Source organism: Adiantum capillus-veneris, chromosome 30, assembly GCF_014529385.1.
Source record: "Adiantum capillus-veneris isolate H3 chromosome 30, ASM1452938v2, whole genome shotgun sequence".
Taxonomy (NCBI): domain Eukaryota; kingdom Viridiplantae; phylum Streptophyta; class Polypodiopsida; order Polypodiales; family Pteridaceae; genus Adiantum; species Adiantum capillus-veneris.
In genome coordinates this window covers 85,399,514-85,417,975 of record NC_140960.1, presented here as the reverse complement: position 1 = coordinate 85,417,975, position 18,462 = coordinate 85,399,514, and the positions used below count along the sequence as shown (strand labels likewise).

At 46.9% G+C, this 18,462-nt stretch overlaps 1 protein-coding gene and 2 pseudogenes across 1 annotated transcript; all 3 read right to left on the bottom strand.

Moving 5' to 3' along the window:
* Positions 1 to 1,466: 1,466 nt before the first annotated feature.
* On the bottom strand, positions 1,467 to 2,653 carry LOC147418335 (uncharacterized; annotated as a pseudogene).
* Positions 2,654 to 11,725: 9,072 nt separating this feature from the next.
* On the bottom strand, positions 11,726 to 12,673 carry LOC147418334 (uncharacterized; annotated as a pseudogene).
* LOC147418333 (uncharacterized) lies at positions 12,025 to 18,076 on the bottom strand. Its single transcript, XM_086507204.1, has one exon. It carries the CDS (start codon positions 15,989 to 15,991, stop codon positions 15,659 to 15,661), a length of 333 nt encoding a protein of 110 aa, XP_086363330.1. The 5' UTR covers positions 15,992 to 18,076; the 3' UTR covers positions 12,025 to 15,658.
* Positions 18,077 to 18,462: the final 386 nt, after the last annotated feature.

Genomic DNA, 18,462 nt, shown 5'->3' with positions numbered 1-18,462 from the left:
GAATTTAAACCATTCACGACACCCACAAGCACTCAATGTGACTCCATGCAATCTGGCACCGTTCCTCGGCTAAAGGTACCTTGCACTGGCGACCTCACTCTCTGCTTCACAACTCCTCGTCAAAAAAAACACGAGGCCACCCTCATTGGTAGCCACTCAAAGCCGGTATCGGTCCCCCCTTTGGTGGTCTTCTCCAATCCCTTGCATACATTATTGGTCCCTGGCCGCTTTCCTTTAAGTGGCGGATCTCCCCAAGCAGCGCCTTTTCCTCTTTAATGCAACCCTCTCAGCCCTTGTGGTGGCCTTTCGCAAGCCAACTCCCTTACTCAACTGCTGCCTCTGATTTTTTTTTCACCGCATGCATAGCGTCAACTCCCTGAGAACCCTCCTATTTGGCAGCTGATCTGCTATCTACAGTCACGCTCCTCCTCTTTCTCGCCAGTCTTGGCCGTTGTTGCTTCATGCGCCACCTTCATCCCCTTACCATGCAGCCCATGGCGGCCTGGCCTCTCCCTTCGCTCTCCTTCTATAAACTGCGCCACCCCGTGGCGGTCCTGTACCTTTGATGGGCTACAGCCATGGCGAACCTTCCAACTGCCACCTGCCCCTGCTCTTTGCCTCCCAAAAACGTCTGCAGATCCCTCCTAGTCCTCCCTGTCAGCCACCCCCGCTCCACACGTCGTGGCCCCCGTATGGCGGCCCCTTCTGCATGGCGCCACCTCTTCAAGCTTACTAACTTGTGCTGCCATGCCAGCAGCCAAGTGGTGCCCCTTGCCCCTCATCTCCAGTCGTTAGCACCACCCTGTTTTTGCATGGATACGGTTAAGCTTAGCTTATTTTTAGAAAAAAAACTCTTCTTGGGTCCCCTTTCCCACGCCCCGTGCAGTGCTAGCTTCAGCTAGCCTTAAATAACTATAATTGTACCTCATGTCACACCTTTGAATGCCTCCTTCAAACTCGAGCATCGATCTCTTTGATAATTCGTCCCTATTTTGAAGCCACAATCGCCAACCATCACGGCCAATCAAGAGTTAATACGCATTGGTCTCCAAACACCTAGAGAGCCTTGAAATCGTCGAACCCAAGGAAGTATTTTTGCATAAATCATGGTACTATTGGATGGATATATACATCAACCTGTAGTATCCTCAAGCATTCCAAATAGGAAAGCTTTTGAACCATGTTTGACTTGTTATATGCCCCATTTGGCATACACATCATTGTGGGACCTATTCCCGATTACACCTCGTATTTGTCCAGGCCCTCTACTATCACAATGTCTGCTGCCCTTTGCCTGATGCTGGCACTTTCCATGGTCCAACTCACCTTGGGTGCACCATCATTGCCCAACCCCTCGTTGAGCATTCATGCTCAACCATAGTATTATTTAGATAGGATATCAGTGCATAAGAATAAAACTGATAGATACTATGTACAAGAAGCATTAGATAGATAGAGAGAGATATTCATCTACTATAGAGCCCGCCCGGGTCAAATGGAAAGCCATAGGCTCTCCCAATCGTGATGAAGCTTCTACCAGGATAAAAAATATAGCTTTGATCATCATCATCCGTCTGTAAAACATAGGCAAGTATTTGCACCTGTAACTTTGTCAGCTAACCACTCTTGTAGACCTTCATAGGACCACCCTTCAAAAAATTGTATACATGGACCATTTCCACACCAAAAACAAACCTGCACACCCTGCATATCTTCTGCATCCTGTGTCTCACAGCCCCATCGGCTAGCGAGCTCTCCATAGCTTCATTGTCTTTGAAAAACACATGTAGCAAGGGGCATAGTGGTGCTTGCATAGCAACCCTTATCAACAAATCCATCAGCAGCATGGCACCAACCTGCAGCATCCGATCATTCAAAGCAAACACTGGCAAAACCTCATTTGTAGGCTCTTCAAGTGGTAATAGAGTAAACACACAGCCTCACATATCCTGTATCCTTGCCATAGCTTTAGCAACCAAAATCTGTGACTTGTCATCAACATCGACCACTAGATCGTCGAATTCCCAATAATCTTCATCAAGACATTCTTCTTCAGTCAATATGGCCTGACCACCACAAGGCATGAGAGAGGGTTGCCCAATCCCGTGGTCTTTGCAAACTGGCTCTTCCCCTACAACCTGCCGTTCTTTGACCAAATTAGCGACATACATAACATCATAGGTATCATACCTTGAGAAAGCAGACTCCGTTTCCCATGTGCTATCCGTATCCAAGGCACCGCTATAGCTCGAACACAGCTCCGATTTCTCCATAAAACTCACCAACTTTGGCACTTCAGCTATTTTCTCCACTACTTGCTTTTCGGAAGGCACTTGGTCAAGCACATCAGGTGGTACTTGGTAGACTCCTCTTTGCAGCTGCTGCGGCCTCATAGGCCCACACGGTATTGTCTCTACTCTGTAATCACACCTATTTTCTGCTACCAAATGTGCATTAACAAAGGGTCCGATTACCTGAGCCTCTTCCCTAGCAATTGGCCTTGGCACCAATAGACTCGCTAGCATCTGCTTTACCAGTTGCTTCTTTATTTGTCCTGCACTGTGCGTAGGCTACTGCCTCCTCGTATGTGCACGGCCCATCCATCTCGACTTTCTCGCTTTTTGACATGCAAGCAGTCCACAAACTTGGCCATCTTCAAAAAAATTGCATTCTCTACAGTAGTTACCTTAACCAACTTGCTCCATATGGCCTCTAACTCCCACACGAATGCTCAGAAATCACCGTCAAGGCTTTGATTTAGGTTGTCCATCATCTACTTCACTTCACTCCACTACGGGTTAGCCCCATATCGGCTTCGGAATGCCACTTCCAATGTACCACAATCCAACTTTTCTTCAGCTTGCAAGCTCTCATACCATACCTTTGCTTTGCCACGAACAAGGAGCGGGAAATCTTGGGCCACTCCCTCTTCTCTCGAGAGGCCGCTCTCCAGCAGCAAAAGGCCATAGTCTTGCAGCCAAACCTCAGCATCTTAAGCACCTGTAAATGTAGGGAAACCCAACCACATCTTTCTAAGCAACACTTGTTCTCTGAGCCTGGAAACACCGCAACACCGTCTTCGACTTCACCATGGAGCAATCAGTAGCTCCTCCCTGGGGGCACCATTGATGGGATGGGGGAAATGGGAACACACCCGATACACAAGCTAACTGCCTCTCTATAGCCAAGCACGTATCCAACACCCCAAGCCACACAGAATCACACACACCTGCACACCTTCTACCGACCTTCACAATAAAGACCGCCTTCAAACAATCACCGGCAACACACAATCACCTTTATCGACGCACACACCAATGCACACAACTGTGTAAACACACACAATGGGAGGCCTTGCAAGCCTCGACCGTATACAAAATCACATCCAATCTGTAACCATAATCACTCTCTCCCTCTCTCTCTCTGCACACACACACAACTTGTCCGGAGCCAACGCTACCACGGACCCACTGCACGAGATGAGACGGAAAAAAAATTTGTAGTCAAACCATTCACAACACCCACAAGCACTCAATGTATCACAAAACGGTATCGAAATACAATGATGGCACCCACCGACTCGATGCAATCCGGCACCCTTCCTCGGCTAAAGGTAGCCGGCATTGGTGACCTCACTCTCTGCTTCACAACTCCTCGTCAAAAAAAACACGAGGCCACCCTCATTGGTAGCCACCTGCCCCTGCTCTTTGCCTCCCAAAAACGCCTGCAGATCCCTCCCGGTCCTCCCTGTAAGCGACCCCCGCTCCGCAAGCTGGTCCCCCTCCTGTCTCACGTCGTGGCCCCCGTATGGAGGCCCCTTCTGCATGGCGCCACTTCTTCAAGCTCACTAACATGTGCTGCCATGCCACCTGAAGGAGTACGAGCGGAAGTGCGACGCGAGAGAGAGTGCGAGAAGAAGAGCACGACGATATGGTCAACTCGCTCTACTGTAATGTGTAGAGCATAGTGAGGTGTGATTAGGTTTTTACAAAAGAATATGTGTACATACCTGGCGGCCCGCCCGCTTACCTGGGCGACCACATTGGGATTTATACCCCAACAACCTCCCACTTAAAGTCCAATGTGGTACTTTAAGTGTGAGAGAAGCTACTATACAAGCTAATATACAAGAGATGTAGAGAAGTGATGTACTACCCTACACCTAACTCCTTGCGAAAATGCGCAAAGCTCTCTGAGGGAAGTCCTTTTGTAAGTAGATCAGCAGGATTTTCTGTGGTGTGAACTTTGACAAGCTGAAGTTGCTTATCCTCGATCATTTCCCTGATGAAATGATACTTCACATCCACATGCTTTGTCTTTGAGTGATAAACTGGATTGCGAGCCAATTGTATAGCACTTTGACTATCACAATATAACACAGACATCTCTTCTTTGATTCCCAAGTCTGTTACTAGTCGATTAAGCCAAATTGATTCTTTGCATGCCTCTGATGCTGCAACATATTCAGCCTCTGTAGTAGACTGAGTAACACAATCTTGTAATCTAGAACGCCATGATACTGCTCCACCAGCCAATGTAAAGACATACCGTGACGTAGACCTTCGGTTGTCTAAGTCACCTGCATAATCTGAGTCTGTAAAACCCTTTACACTTAGCTCCTGACTCCCATAGCATATACGCATACTCTTTGTAGCTTTCAGGTATCTCAATATTCCTTTCACTGCCTCCCAATGTTTCTTGCCTGGGTTTGACATGTATCGACTTACTACTCCCACTGCAAATGCAATGTCTGGGCGAGTAGCAATCATTGCATACATCAAACTACCCACTGCAGACGCATATGGAATCTTATTCATTTCAGTCCGTTCTTCCTCAGACACAGGACAATCTTGTTTGCTAAGTTTCACATATGGTGGCAATGGAACACTCAGTGCCTTTCCCTTCTCCATATTGAAACGTTGCAAAACCTTGTCAATATACTCTGTTTGAGATAACCAAATCAACTTCTTTGATCTGTCTCTCTCAATGCGCATACCAAGTATATGACTTGCCTCACCCATGTCTTTCATGTCAAACGATTTTGCCATCTTTGACTTCAAAGCTGAAATTTCTTCCAAGTACCATGCCCTCGGTGGTTGTTTTAAGCCATAAAGACTCTTTAACAATTGGCATACCCAATCTTCCTTGCCTTTCTCAACAAACCCTTCTGGCTGCTGCATGTAAATTTCCACATCTAAATCACCATGCAAGAACGCTGTCTTGACATCCATTTGGTGCAACACCAAATCTAATATGGCAACCAATGCAAGAAAGCATCTCAATGTAGTCATCTTGACCACCGGAGAGAAGACTTCATCAAAGTCAATGACTTGTTCTTGCTTAAAGCCCTTGGCAACAAGCCTTGCTTTGTAATTTGGCTGACTATCATGAGCGGTGATCTTATACCTGTAAACCCATTTACAAGGTAGAGCCTTTTTGCCCTGTGGTAATTTAACTAGCTTCCATGTCTTGTTTTTATGCAGAGCTGTCATCTCTGACTGCATGGCCAATTGCCAATTCTCAGAGTCCTTCATTTGCACTGCTTCCTTGTAACATGAAGGTTCATTGCAATCAGTCAACATGACATAGTTCATAGATGGAACAAACCTATCAGGAGGTCACGTGACACGTCCAAATCTACGCACAATAGGTGGCTCAGGCTCAGCCACAACCTGTGGTTCCACTCTATCCTGTCCTTGCTCCTCTTGAGCCCTGACATTTTGTCTTGCACGTGCAGGTCCATCTTCTTGGAAGACAACTCTTCTAATCTCCTCAAACCTCTCTGGTTTAGAATAATATTTGGATTCATTAAAGTGAACATCATTGCTGCGGACAACCTTTCTGGATTCGGGATCCCAAAGTCTGTACCCCATCTCACGAGAATTACCATAGCCTAGAAAGATGCACTTTCTACTCTTTGGCTCAAGTTTGTTCCTAAATTCCTTTGGAACATGAGTATATGCCTCACAGTCAAAGACTCTGAGATGCTTGTATGAGGGCATTTTGCCTGACCATACCATCTCTGGCATTGAATCCTTCTGCAAAACCTTGCTAGGAGATCTATTTACAAGATAAACAGCTATTGATACAGCTTCATCCCAAAACCCATTTGGCAGCTGTGCATTAGACAACATACTTCTGACCTTCTCTTGTATGGTCCTATTAATCCTCTCAGCAACACCATTTTGAGGAGGATTGTAAGGAGCAGTAAGTTCACGTTTTATACCTTTTGACTCACAAAAGTCCTGAAAGGCCTTTGAAACATACTCTCCACCATTGTTAGTGCGTAAGCATTTAAGCTTCTTGCCACTCTGATTCTCCACAAGCGTGACAAACGTTTTGAAAACACTAAACTCTTCATCCTTGTGCTTGAGAAAGTAAACCCATAATTTCCTCGAGTAATCATCTATAAATGTCATAAAGTAAGAAGCTCCCCCTAGAGATAGGTTAGGCATAGGTCCACACAAATCACTATGAACAAGTGCCAATTGTATATCTCTTCTACTGCTTCTATGCTTATGCGGCTGCTGTGTTTGCTTACCATACAGACAATGTTCACAGAATTAAAAATCATTAAATGAAAAGCCAGGCAAATAACCAGAACGAGACAAGATTTCCATTCCCTTCTTGGACATATGTCCTAACCGGCTATGCCACAAAGAAACGTTCGGCTGCTCAGTTACATTGATTACATTTTTAGAGACATTTGATACATAAATCATGTAAAGTCCTCCAGACTTTACTCCATGTGCTACTGTCATAGAACCCTTGGATATCTTCCACATGTTCTGTCCAAAAGTGGTGACGTAGCCAGCATCATCAAGTAAACCTGTGCTGATCAAGCTCTTTGTAATTGCGCGAACATGTCTCACATTCTTCAACGTGAAAGAAGAGCCATTCTGAAACTTCAATTGTACATCTCTAACACCTAAGATCTCACATGTCTGTCGATTGCCTAGCCGAACATGATCTTTAGTGGTCACATAAGAGGTAAACCACTCCTTGTTTGGAGACACATGAAGTGATGCCCCTGAGTCTATAATCCAGTCACTCAGTGCATTTCCATCAGATGCTGTAAGAAGAGCTGAGTCCATTGTATTCTTCAAGAAGTAGATGTCTCCTGACACTAGACTGTCATCCTCTGCAACAGTGTTTGTCACATTTATTTCTTCCCTTCTTACCACAATGGTAGCATTCTATGTCACTCTTGCCTTTAGCACTGCGGGACTTGCTACGAGACTGATTCCTCTTTCCATCTTTGTACTTTTTTTTGGTCCTTCCCCTGCAACTAAGGTTGTTCCTTTGCCTTTGTCCATTGTCTTTCTATTGGTTTCTTCAGTAAGCAGACTTCCTTCTACACCTGCTATGTTCAAACCATCTGGAGGTGCAGAATTACTCAAAGCTGTGCGAAAAGTGTCCCAACTTTTCGGCAATGTGATCAACAGAAACATAGCTCTAACAGGTTCATCAAACTTGACACCTTGAGCTGACAATTGACTATAGATTGTGTTGAATTCACTCAGATGATTGGACATAGGTGTCCCTTCTTTCATCTTCAAGTCAACAAGCTTCTTAAGTCAGTATACCTGTGAAGCTGCACTCTGCTTCTCATAAAGATCACTCAACTTTAACCATGCTTGATAAGCCGACATCTCATCTGCTACATTGAAGTAAACGCTTTCTGCCAAAGTCAGCATAATGGTAGAAAGTGCCACTTCATCCATTTCGCTCCATTCATCTTCGTCCATATCTTCTGGTTTTATCCCTTTGAGCTTTATAGGTTTTATCTGCTTCTTTTGTACCAACATGTGCCAAATCTGCTTCTTCCACAATGGGAAATTGGTTCCATCCAGCTTCTTGATATTGTAAAGAGCAGTGTCCTGTGATCCAGCCATAGCTACGCTTCACAGTAGTTTACTTTCCTGGAAAAGTTCGGCAAAGTTTCCCCTGTAAACTGACCTCTGAACCAACATCAACTTGTCAAATGAACCAAGAAAGCCTCAAATTTTGCATAAATTTTGGCAGAGTCTCCTTTGTAAAATGGCTCTAGTGTACTCAAAAACAGACCAAAAAAACAGCTCAAAAACATTGTCTCTCTGACACTGTAAGCTGTGGGTAAACTTGTCCTGCACCTGTACTGTCTCTGACTGTCCTGTCACTTTCCTGTAAGCATAGACTGCGATAATGCCTCAACGGCAGTAAAGCAAAGATGCAATCCCAACTGTCTAACTCACAGTCAATACATCCTAGCTGCCTATCTAAGGGTGCTCGAGGGATCGCTCCAAGACCTGTATCACCGAAAGGATCTCAACATTCGAGAATCCCCCATCTCAATAAAACCTCACTCGACCCTCAAAAAAGGCTGCAGTAAATCTGACAGTACATAGACTTCCCACAAAGTCATACATCCACAAATTTCCCACTATATGCTGTAACCGCTGCGGCGGACGTTGTTTGCTGCGTGACTCACAGCCAGCAAACCCTCAACAAACATACATCATCTCTGACAATACATCCCATGTGGAAGTACCTGCAATGTCAGGATGAAATCTGGAATATCAAGCAGCAAACACAAGCTACCTGATGAACTAGTTGATGTCGCCTACAGTCTGTGTGTAGATGCGCCCGTGTCGTATGTGACACGCCTCCAAGAACTGTGAGCCGTCCTTCGATGTGTAGATAGCCACAAATCAACACTCTGCGAGTGTCGATATCCTCAGCACCTGCAGTCGTAAGCCGAAAACCCCAAATTTGCAGAGTCGGATCTGCACCCGTCGAGACCACGTAGTCGAAAATGGAATGCGCAGACCTTTGTCGAAGCCGAACGGTGGCTGAGATGACCTCAGAACGAAATTCTGACAACACCAATTCCTTCGGGCCTTCCCACGAGATTTGGGGCCGTGTCTTCGCCTGCCGAATTTCACTCCAATCTGAGTTAGTGACTCTAGCCTCCTGCAGTGCTGCCCTGAGACTCGATCTGATCTCTGATACCAGTTGAAGGAGTACGAGCGGAAGTGCGACGCGAGAGAGAGTGCGAGAAGAAGAGCACGACGATATGGTGAACTCGCTCTACTGTAATGCGTAGAGCATAGTGAGTTCTTATTAGGTTTTTACAAAATAATATGTGTACATACCTGGCGGCCCGCCCACTTACCTGGGCGACCACATTGGGCTTTATACCCCAACACCACCAGCCAAGTGGTTCCCCTTGCCCCCCAGTTGGCGCCCTCATCTCCACTCGTTAACACCACCCTGTTTTTGCATGGATCCGGTTAAGCTCAGCTTAGTTTTAGAAAAAAACTCTTCTTGGGTCCCCTTTCCCATGCCCCGTGCAGTGCTAGCTTCAGCTCGCCTTAAATAACTATAATTGTACCTCATGTCACACCTTTGAATGCCTCCTTCAAACTCGAGCATCGATCTCTTTGATAATTCGTCCCTATTTTGAAGCCACAGTCGCCAACCATAACGGCCGATCGAGAATTAATAGGCATTGGTCTCTAGAAACCTAGAGAGCCTTGAACTCGTCAAACCCGAGGAAGTATTTTTTCATACATCATGGTACTATTGGATGGAGATATACATCAACCTGTAGTATCGTCAAGCATTCCAATTAGCAAAGCTTTTGAACCACATTTGACCTGTTATGTGCCCCATTTGGCATACACATCACAATGGGACCTATTCCCGGTTGCACTGGTATTTGTCTAGGACCTCTACTATCACACTGTGTGCTGTCCTTTGTCTGATGCTGGCACTTTCCATGGTCCGACTCACCTTGGGTGCACCATCATTGCCTAACCCCTCGTTGAGCATTCATGCTCAACCACAGTATTATTTTGATAGGATATGAGTTCATGAGAATAAAACTGATAGATACTATGTACAAGAAGCATTAGATAGATAGAGAGAGATATTCATCTGCTATAGAGCCCGCCCGGGTCAAATGGAAAGCCATAGGCTCTCCTAATCGTAATTAAGCTTCTACCAGGATCAAAAGTATAGCTTTGATCATCATCATCCGTCTGTAAAACATAGGCAAGTATTTGCACCTCTAACTTTGTCAGCTCACCACTCTTGTAGACCTTCATAGGACCACCCTTCAAAAAATTATATACATGAACCATTTCCACACCCAAAACAAACCTGCACACCCTGCATATCTTCCGGCACCCTTCCTCGCCTAAAGGTAGCCCGCATTGGCGACCTCACTCTCTGCTTCACAACTCCTCGTCAAAAAAAACACGAGGCCACCCTCATTGGTAGCCACTCAAAGTCGGTATCGGTCCCCCCTTTGGTGGTCTACTCCAATCCCCTGCATAGATTACTGGTCCATGGCCGCTTTCCTTTACGTGGCGGCGCTTCCCAAGCAGCGCCTTTTCCTCTTTGATGCAACCCGCTCAGCCCATGCGGTGGCCTTTCGCAAGCCAACTCCCTTACCTAACTGCTGCCTCTAATTTTTTTTCACCCCATGCATAGCGTCAACTCCCTGAGAACCCCCATATTTGGCAGCTGATCTGCTATCTACAGTCAAGCTCCTCCTCTTTCACGCCAGTCTTGGCCGTTGTTGCTTCATGCGTCCCCTTCATCCCCTTACCATGCAGCCCATGGCGGCCTGGCCTCTCCCTTCGCTCTCCTTCTATAAACTGTGCCACCCCGTGGCGGTCCTGTACCTTTGATGGGCTACAGCCATGGCGGACCTTCCAACTGCCACCTCCCCTGCTCTTTGCCTCCCAAAAACGCCTGCAGATCCCTCCCGGTCCTCCCTGTCAGCGACCCCCGCTCCGTAAGCTGGTCCCCCTCCTGTCTCACGTCGTGGCCCCCGTATGGCGGCCCCTTCTACATGGCGCCACCTCTTCAAGCTTACTAACTTGTGCTGCCATTCCACAAGCCAAGTGGTGCCCCTTACCCCCAGTTGGCGCCCTCATCTCCAGTCGTTAGCACCACCCTGTTTTTGCATGGATCTCGTTAAGTTCAGCTTATTTTTATAAAAAAACTCTTCTTGGGTCCCCTTTCCCATGTCCCGTGCACTGGTAGCTTCAGCTCGCCTTAAATAACTATAATTGTACCTCATGTCACACCTTTGAATGCCTCCTTAAAACTCGAGCATCGATCTCTTTGATAATTCGTCCCTATTTTGAAGCCACAGTCGCCAACCATAACGGCCGATCGAGAGTTAATAGGTATTGGTCTCCAAACACCTAGAGAGCCTTGAACTCGTCAAACCTGAGGAAGTATTTTTGCATACATCATGGTACTATTGGATGGAGATATACATCAACTTGTAGTATCGCCAAGCATTCCAATTAGCAAAGCTTTTGAACCATATTTGACCTGTTATATGCCCCATTTGGCATACACATCACTGTGGGAACTATTCCCGGTTGCATTGGTATTTGTCCAGGCCCTCTACTATCACACTGTGTGCTGTCCTTTGCCTGATGCTGGCACTTTCCATGGTCCGACTAACTTTGGGTGCACCATCATTGCCCAACCCCTCGTTGAGCATTCATGCTCAACCACAGTATTATTTAGATAGGATATGAGTTCATAAGAATAAAACTGATAGATACTATGTACAAGAAGCATTAGATAGATAGATAGAGAGATATTCATCTGCTATAGAGCCCGCCCGGGTCAAATGAAAATCCATAGGCTCTCCCAATCGTAATGAAGCGTCTACTAGGATAAAAAATATAGCTTTGATCATCATCATCCATCTGTAAAACATAGGCAAGTATTTGCACCTGTAACTTTGTCAGCTAACCACTCTTGTAGACCTTCATAGGACCACCCTTGAAAAAATTGTATACATGGACCATTTCCACACCCAAAACAAACCTGCACACCTTGCATATCTTCTGCATCCTGTGTCTCGCAGCCCCATCGGCTAGCGAGTTCTCCATAGCTTCACCGTCTTTGAAAAACACAACCTGTAGTAGCAAGCGGCATAGTGGTGCTTGCATAGCAATCCTTCTCAACAAATCCATCAGCAGCATGACACCAACCTGCAGCATCCAATCATTCAAAGCAAACACTGGCAAAACCTCATTTGTAGGCTCTTCAAGCGGTAATGGAGTAGACACACAGCCTCACATATCCTATATCCTTGCCATAGCTTTAGCAACCAAAATCTGTGACTCGTCATCAACATCGACCACTGGATCGTCGAATCCCCAATCATCTTCATCAAGACATTCTTCTTCAGTGAATATGGCCTGACGATCACAAGGCATGAGAGAGGGTTGCCTAATCCCATGATCTTTGCAAACTGGCTCTTCCCCTACAACCTGCTGTTCTTTGACCAAATTATCGACATACATAACATCATAGGTATCATACCTTGAGAAAGCAGACTCCGTTTCCCATGTGTTGTTCGTATCCAAGGCACTGCTTAGCTCAAACACAGCTCGGCTTTCTCCATAAAACTCACCGACTTTGGCACTTCAGCTATTTTATCCACTGCTTGCTTTTAGGAAGGCACTTGGTCAAGCACATGAGGTGGTACTTGGTAGACTCCTCTCTGCAGTTGCTGAGGCCTCATAGTCCCACACAGTATCGTCTCTACTCTGTCATCACACCTATTTGCTGCTACCACATGTGCATCAATAAAGGGTCGGATTACCTGAGCCTCTTCCCTAGCAATTGGCCTTGGCACCAATGGACTAGCTAGCATGTGCTTCTTTAAAATCTTCTTTGTCCTGCTCGGTGCGTAGTCTACTACCTCCTTCTATGTGCACGACCCATCCATCTCGACTTTATCTCCCACTTTGACATGCAAGCAGTCCACAAACTTGGCCATCTTCAAAAAAATTGCATTCTCTACAATAGTTACCTTACCCAACATGCTCCATATGGCCTCGAACTCCCACATGAATGCTCGGAAATCACCGTCAAGGATTTGCTTTAGGTTGTCCATCATCTACTTCACTTCACTCCACTACAAGTTGGCCCTAGATCGGCTTCTGAATGCCACTTCCATTGTACCCCAATCCAGCTTTTCTTCAGCCTGCAAGCTCTCATACCATACCTTTTCTTTGCCACGAACCAGGAGCGGGAAAGCTTGGGCCACTCCCTCTTCTCTCCAGAGGCCTCTCTCCAGCAGAAAAAGGCCATAGTCTTGCAGCCAAACCTCAGCATGTTCAGCACCTGTAAAAGTAGGGAAACCCGACCACATCTTTCTTAGCAGCACTTGTTCTTTGAGCCTGGAAACACCACAACACCGTCTTCGACTTCACCAAGGAGCAATCAGTAGCTCCTCCCTGGGGTACCACTGATGGGATGGGGGAAATGGGAACACACCCGATACACAAGCTAACTGCCTCTTTATAGGCCAGCAGGTATCCAACACCCCAAGCCACACAGAATCACACACACATGCACACCTTCTACCGACCATCACAATAAAGACCGCCTTCAAACAATCACCGGAAACACACAATCACCTTAATCGACGCACACACCAATGCACACGACTGTGTAAACACACAAAAGGGTAGGCCTTGCAAGCCTCGATCGCATACAAAATCACATCCAATCTGTAACCATAATCACTCTCTCCCTCTCTCTCTCTACACACACACGCAACCTGTCCGGAGCCAACGCTACCATGGACCCACTCCACGAGATGAGAGGGAAAAAAAAAAGAATTCAAACCATTCACGACACCCACAAGCACTCAATGTATCACAAAACGGTATCGAAATACAATGATGGCGCCCACCGACTCGATGCAATCCGGAACCCTTCCTCGGCTAGAGGTAGCCCGCATTGGCGACCTCACTCTCTGCTTCACAACTCCTCGTCAAAAAAAACACGAGGCCACCCTCATTGGTAGCCACTCAAAGTCGGTATCGGTCCCCCCTTTGGTGGTCTACTCCAATCCCCTGCATTGATTACTGGTCCATGGCCGCTTTCCTTTAAGTGGCGGCTCTTCCGAAGCAGCGCCTTTTCCTCTTTGATGCAACCCGCTCAGCCCTTGCGGTGGCCTTTCGCAAGCCAACTCCCTTACTCAACTGCTGCCTCTAATTTTTTTTCCACCCCATGCATAGCGTCAACTCCCTGAGAACCCTCATATTTGGCAGCTGATCTGCTATCTACAGTCAAGCTCCTCCTCTTTCACGCCAGTCTTGGCCGTTGTTGCTTCATGCGTCCCCTTCATTCCCTTACCATGCAGCCCATGGCGGCCTGGCCTCTCCCTTCGCTCTCCTTCTATAAACTGCGCCACCCCGTGGCGGTCCTGTACCTTTGATGGGCTACAGCCATGGCGGACCTTCCAACTGCCACCTCCCCTGCTCTTTGCCTCCCAAAAAAGCCTGCAGATCCCTCCCGGTCCTCCCTGTCAGCGACCCCCGCTCCGCAAGCTGGTCCCCCTCCTGTCTCACGTCGTGGCCCCCGTATGGCGGCCCCTTCTACATGGCGCCACCTCGTCAAGCTTACTAACTTGTGCTGCCATGCCACAAGCCAAGTGGTGCCCCTTACCCCCCAGTTGGCGCCCTCATCTCCAGTCGTTAGCACCACCCTGTTTTTGCATGGATCTGGTTAAGCTCAGCTTATTTTTAGAAAAAAACTCTTCTTGGGTCCCCTTTCCCATGCCCCGTGCAGTGCTAGCTTCAGCTCGCCTTAAATAACTATAATTGTACGTCATGTCACACCTTTGAATGCCTCCTTCAAACTCGAGCATCGATCTCTTTGATAATTCGTCCCTATTTTGAAGCCACAGTCGCCAACCATAACGGCCGATCGAGAGTTAATAGGCATTGGTCTCCAAACACCTAGAGAGCCTTGAACTCGTCAAACCCGAGGAAGTATTTTTTCATACATCATGGTACTATTGGATGGAGATATACATCAACCTGTAGTATCGTCAAGCATTCCAATTAGCAAAGCTTTTGAACCACATTTGACCTGTTATGTGCCCCATTTGGCATACACATCACAATGGGACCTATTCCCGGTTGCACTGGTATTTGTCTAGGACCTCTACTATCACACTGTCTGCTGTCCTTTGCCTGATGCTGGCACTTTCCATGGTCCGACTCACCTTGGGTGCACCATCATTGCCCAACCCCTCCTTGAGCATTCATGCTCAACCACAATATTATTTAGATAGGATATCAGTTCATAAGAATAAAACTGATAGATACTATGTACAAGAAGCATGAGATAGATAGAGAGAGATATTCATCTGCTATAGAGCCCGCCGGGGTCAAATGGAAAGCCATAGGCTCTCCCAATCGTAATGAAGCTTCTACCAGGATCAAAAATATAGCTTTGATCATCATCACCCGTCTGTAAAACATAGGCAAGTATTTGCACCTGTAACTTTGTCAGCTAACCACTCTTGTAGACCTTCATAGGACCACCCTTCAAAAAATTGTATACATGGACCATTTCCACACCCAAAACAAACCTGCACACCTTGCATATCTTCTGCATCCTGTGTCTCGCAGCCCCATTGGCTAGCGAGCTCTCCATAGCTTCACCATCTTTGAAAAACACAACCTGTAGCAAGCAGCATAGTGGTGCTTGCCATAGCAATCCTTATCAACAAATCCATAAGCAGCATGGCACCAACCTTCCGCATCCAATCATTCAAAGCAAACACTGGCAAAACCTCATTTGTAGGCTCTTCAAGCGGTAATGGAGTAGACACACTGCCTCACATATCCTGTATCCTTGCCATAGCTTTAGCAACCAAAATCTGTGACTCATCATCAACATCGACCACTGGATCGTCGAATCCCCAATCATCTTCATCAAGACATTCTTCTTCAGTCAATATGGCCTGACCATCACAAGGTATGAGAGACGGTTGCCCAATCCCCTGGTCTTTGCAAACTGGCTCTTCCCCTACAACCTGCTGTTCTTTGACCAAATTATCGACATACATAACATCATAGGTATCATACCTTGAGAAAGCAGACTCCGTTTCCCATGTGCTGTCCGTATCCAAGGCACTGCTATAGCTCAAACACGGCTCGCCTTTCTCCATAAAACTCACCGATTTTGGTACTTCAGCTATTTTCTCCACTACTTGCTTTTCGGAAGGCACTTGGTCAAGCACATCAGGTGGTACTTAGTAGACTCCTCTCTGCAGTTGTTAAGGCCTCATAGGCGCACACGGTATCGTCTCTACTTTGTCATCACACCTATTTGCTGCTACCACATGTGCATCAACAAAGGGTTGGATTACCTGAGCCTCTTCCCTAGCAATTGGCCTTGGCAGCATTGGACTCGCCAGCATCTGCTTCTTTAAAATCTTCTTTGTGCTGCTCATTGCGTAAGCTATTGCCTCCTCGTATGTGCACGGCCCATCCATCTCGACTTTATCTCGCACTTTGACATGCAAGCAGTCCACAAACTTGGCCATCTTTAAAAAAATTGCATTCTCTACAGCAGTTACCTTAACCAACTTGCTCCATATGGCCTCGAACTCCCACACGAATGCTCGGAAATCACCGTCAAGGCTTTGCTTTAGGTTGTCCATCATCTACTTCACTTCACTACACTACGGGTTGGCCCTAGATCGGCTTCTGAATGCCACTTCCAATGTACCCCAATCCAGCTTTTCTTCAGCCTGCAAGCTCTCATACCATACCTTTGCTTTGCCAAGAACCAGGAGTGGGAAATCTTGGGCCACTCCCTCTTTTCTCGAGAGGCCGCTCTCGAGCAGCAAAAGGCCATAGTCTTGCAGCCAAACCTCAGCATCTTCAACACCTGTAAAAGTAGGGAAACCCGACCACATCTTTCTTAGCAACACTTGTTCTTTGAGCCTGGAAACACCGCAACACCGTCTTCGACTTCACCAAGGAGCAATCAGTAGCTCCTCCCTTGGGGCACCACTGATGGGATGGGGGAAATGGGAACACACCCGATACACAAGCTAACTGCCTCTCTATAGCCCAGCAGGTATCCAACACCCCAAGCCACACAGAATCACACACACATGCACACCTTTTGCCGACCTTCACAATAAAGACCGCCTTCAAACAATCACCGGAAACACACAATCACCTTTATTGACGCACACACCAATGCACACAACTATGTAAACACACACAACGAGAGGCCTTGCAAGCCTCTACCGCATACAAAATCATATCCAATCTGTAACCATAATCACTCTCTCCCTCTCTCTCCCTCTCTGCACACACATGCAACCTGTCCGGAGCCAACGCTACCACGGACCCACTCCACGAGATGAGAGGGGAAAAAAAAATGAATTCAAACCATTCACGACACCCACAAGCACTCAATGTATCACAAAACGGTATCCACTTATTGGTAGCCACTCAAAGCCGGTACGGTCCCCCCTTTGCTGGTCTTCTCCAATCCGCTGCATAGATTACTGGTCCCTGGCCGCTTTCCTTTAAGTGGCGGATCTCACCAAGCAGCGCCTTTTCCTGTTTGATGCAACCCGCTCAGCCATTGTGGTGGCCTTTCGCAAGCCAACTCCCTTACTCAACTGCTGCCTCTGATTTTTTCACCCCATGCATAGCGTCAACTTCCTGAGACCCCTCCTATTTGGCAGCTGATCTCTGGCTAAAGCCATGGCGGACCTTCCAACTGCCACCTGCCCCTGCTCTTTGCCTCGCAAAAACGCCTACAGATACCTCCCGGTCCTCCCTGTCATCCACGCCTGCTCCGCAAGCTGGTCCCCCTCCTGTCTCACGTCGTGGCCCCCGTATGGCGGCCCCTTCTACATGGCGCCACCTCGTCAAGCTTACTAACTTGTGCTGCCATGCCACAAGCCAAGTGGTGCCCCTTACCCCCCAGTTGGCGCCCTCATCTCCAGTCGTTAGCACCACCCTGTTTTTGCATGGATCTGGTTAAGCTCAGCTTATTTTTAGAAAAAAACTCTTCTTGGGTCCCCTTTCCCATGCCCCGTGCAGTGCTAGCTTCAGCTCGCCTTAAATAACTATAATTGTACGTCATGTCACACCTTTGAATGCCTCCTTCAAACTCGAGCATCGATCTCTTTGATAATTCGTCCCTATTTTGAAGCCACAGTCGCCAACCATAACGGCCGATCGAGAGTTAATAGGCATTGGTCTCCAAACACCTAGAGAGCCTTGAACTCGTCAAACCTGAGGAAGTATTTTTGCATACATCATGGTACTAGTGGATGGAGATATACATCAACCTGTAGTATCGTCAAGCATTCCAATTAGCAAAGCTTTTGAACCACATTTGACCTATTATATGCCCCATTTGGCATACACATGACTGTGGGACCTATTCTCGGTTGCACCAGGTATTTGTCCAGGCTCTCTACTATCACACTGTCTGCTGCCCTTTGCCTGATGCTCGCACTTTCCATGGTCCGACTCACCTTGGGTGCACCAACGAGAGCAACATTGTCTTTTATATATGAAGACCCATTTTGAAGATGCAGCCTCTCTACTTATAGGGGAGGACTTTTATTTTCCTATGTGGATTTTATCATCCTATGTGGATATCACC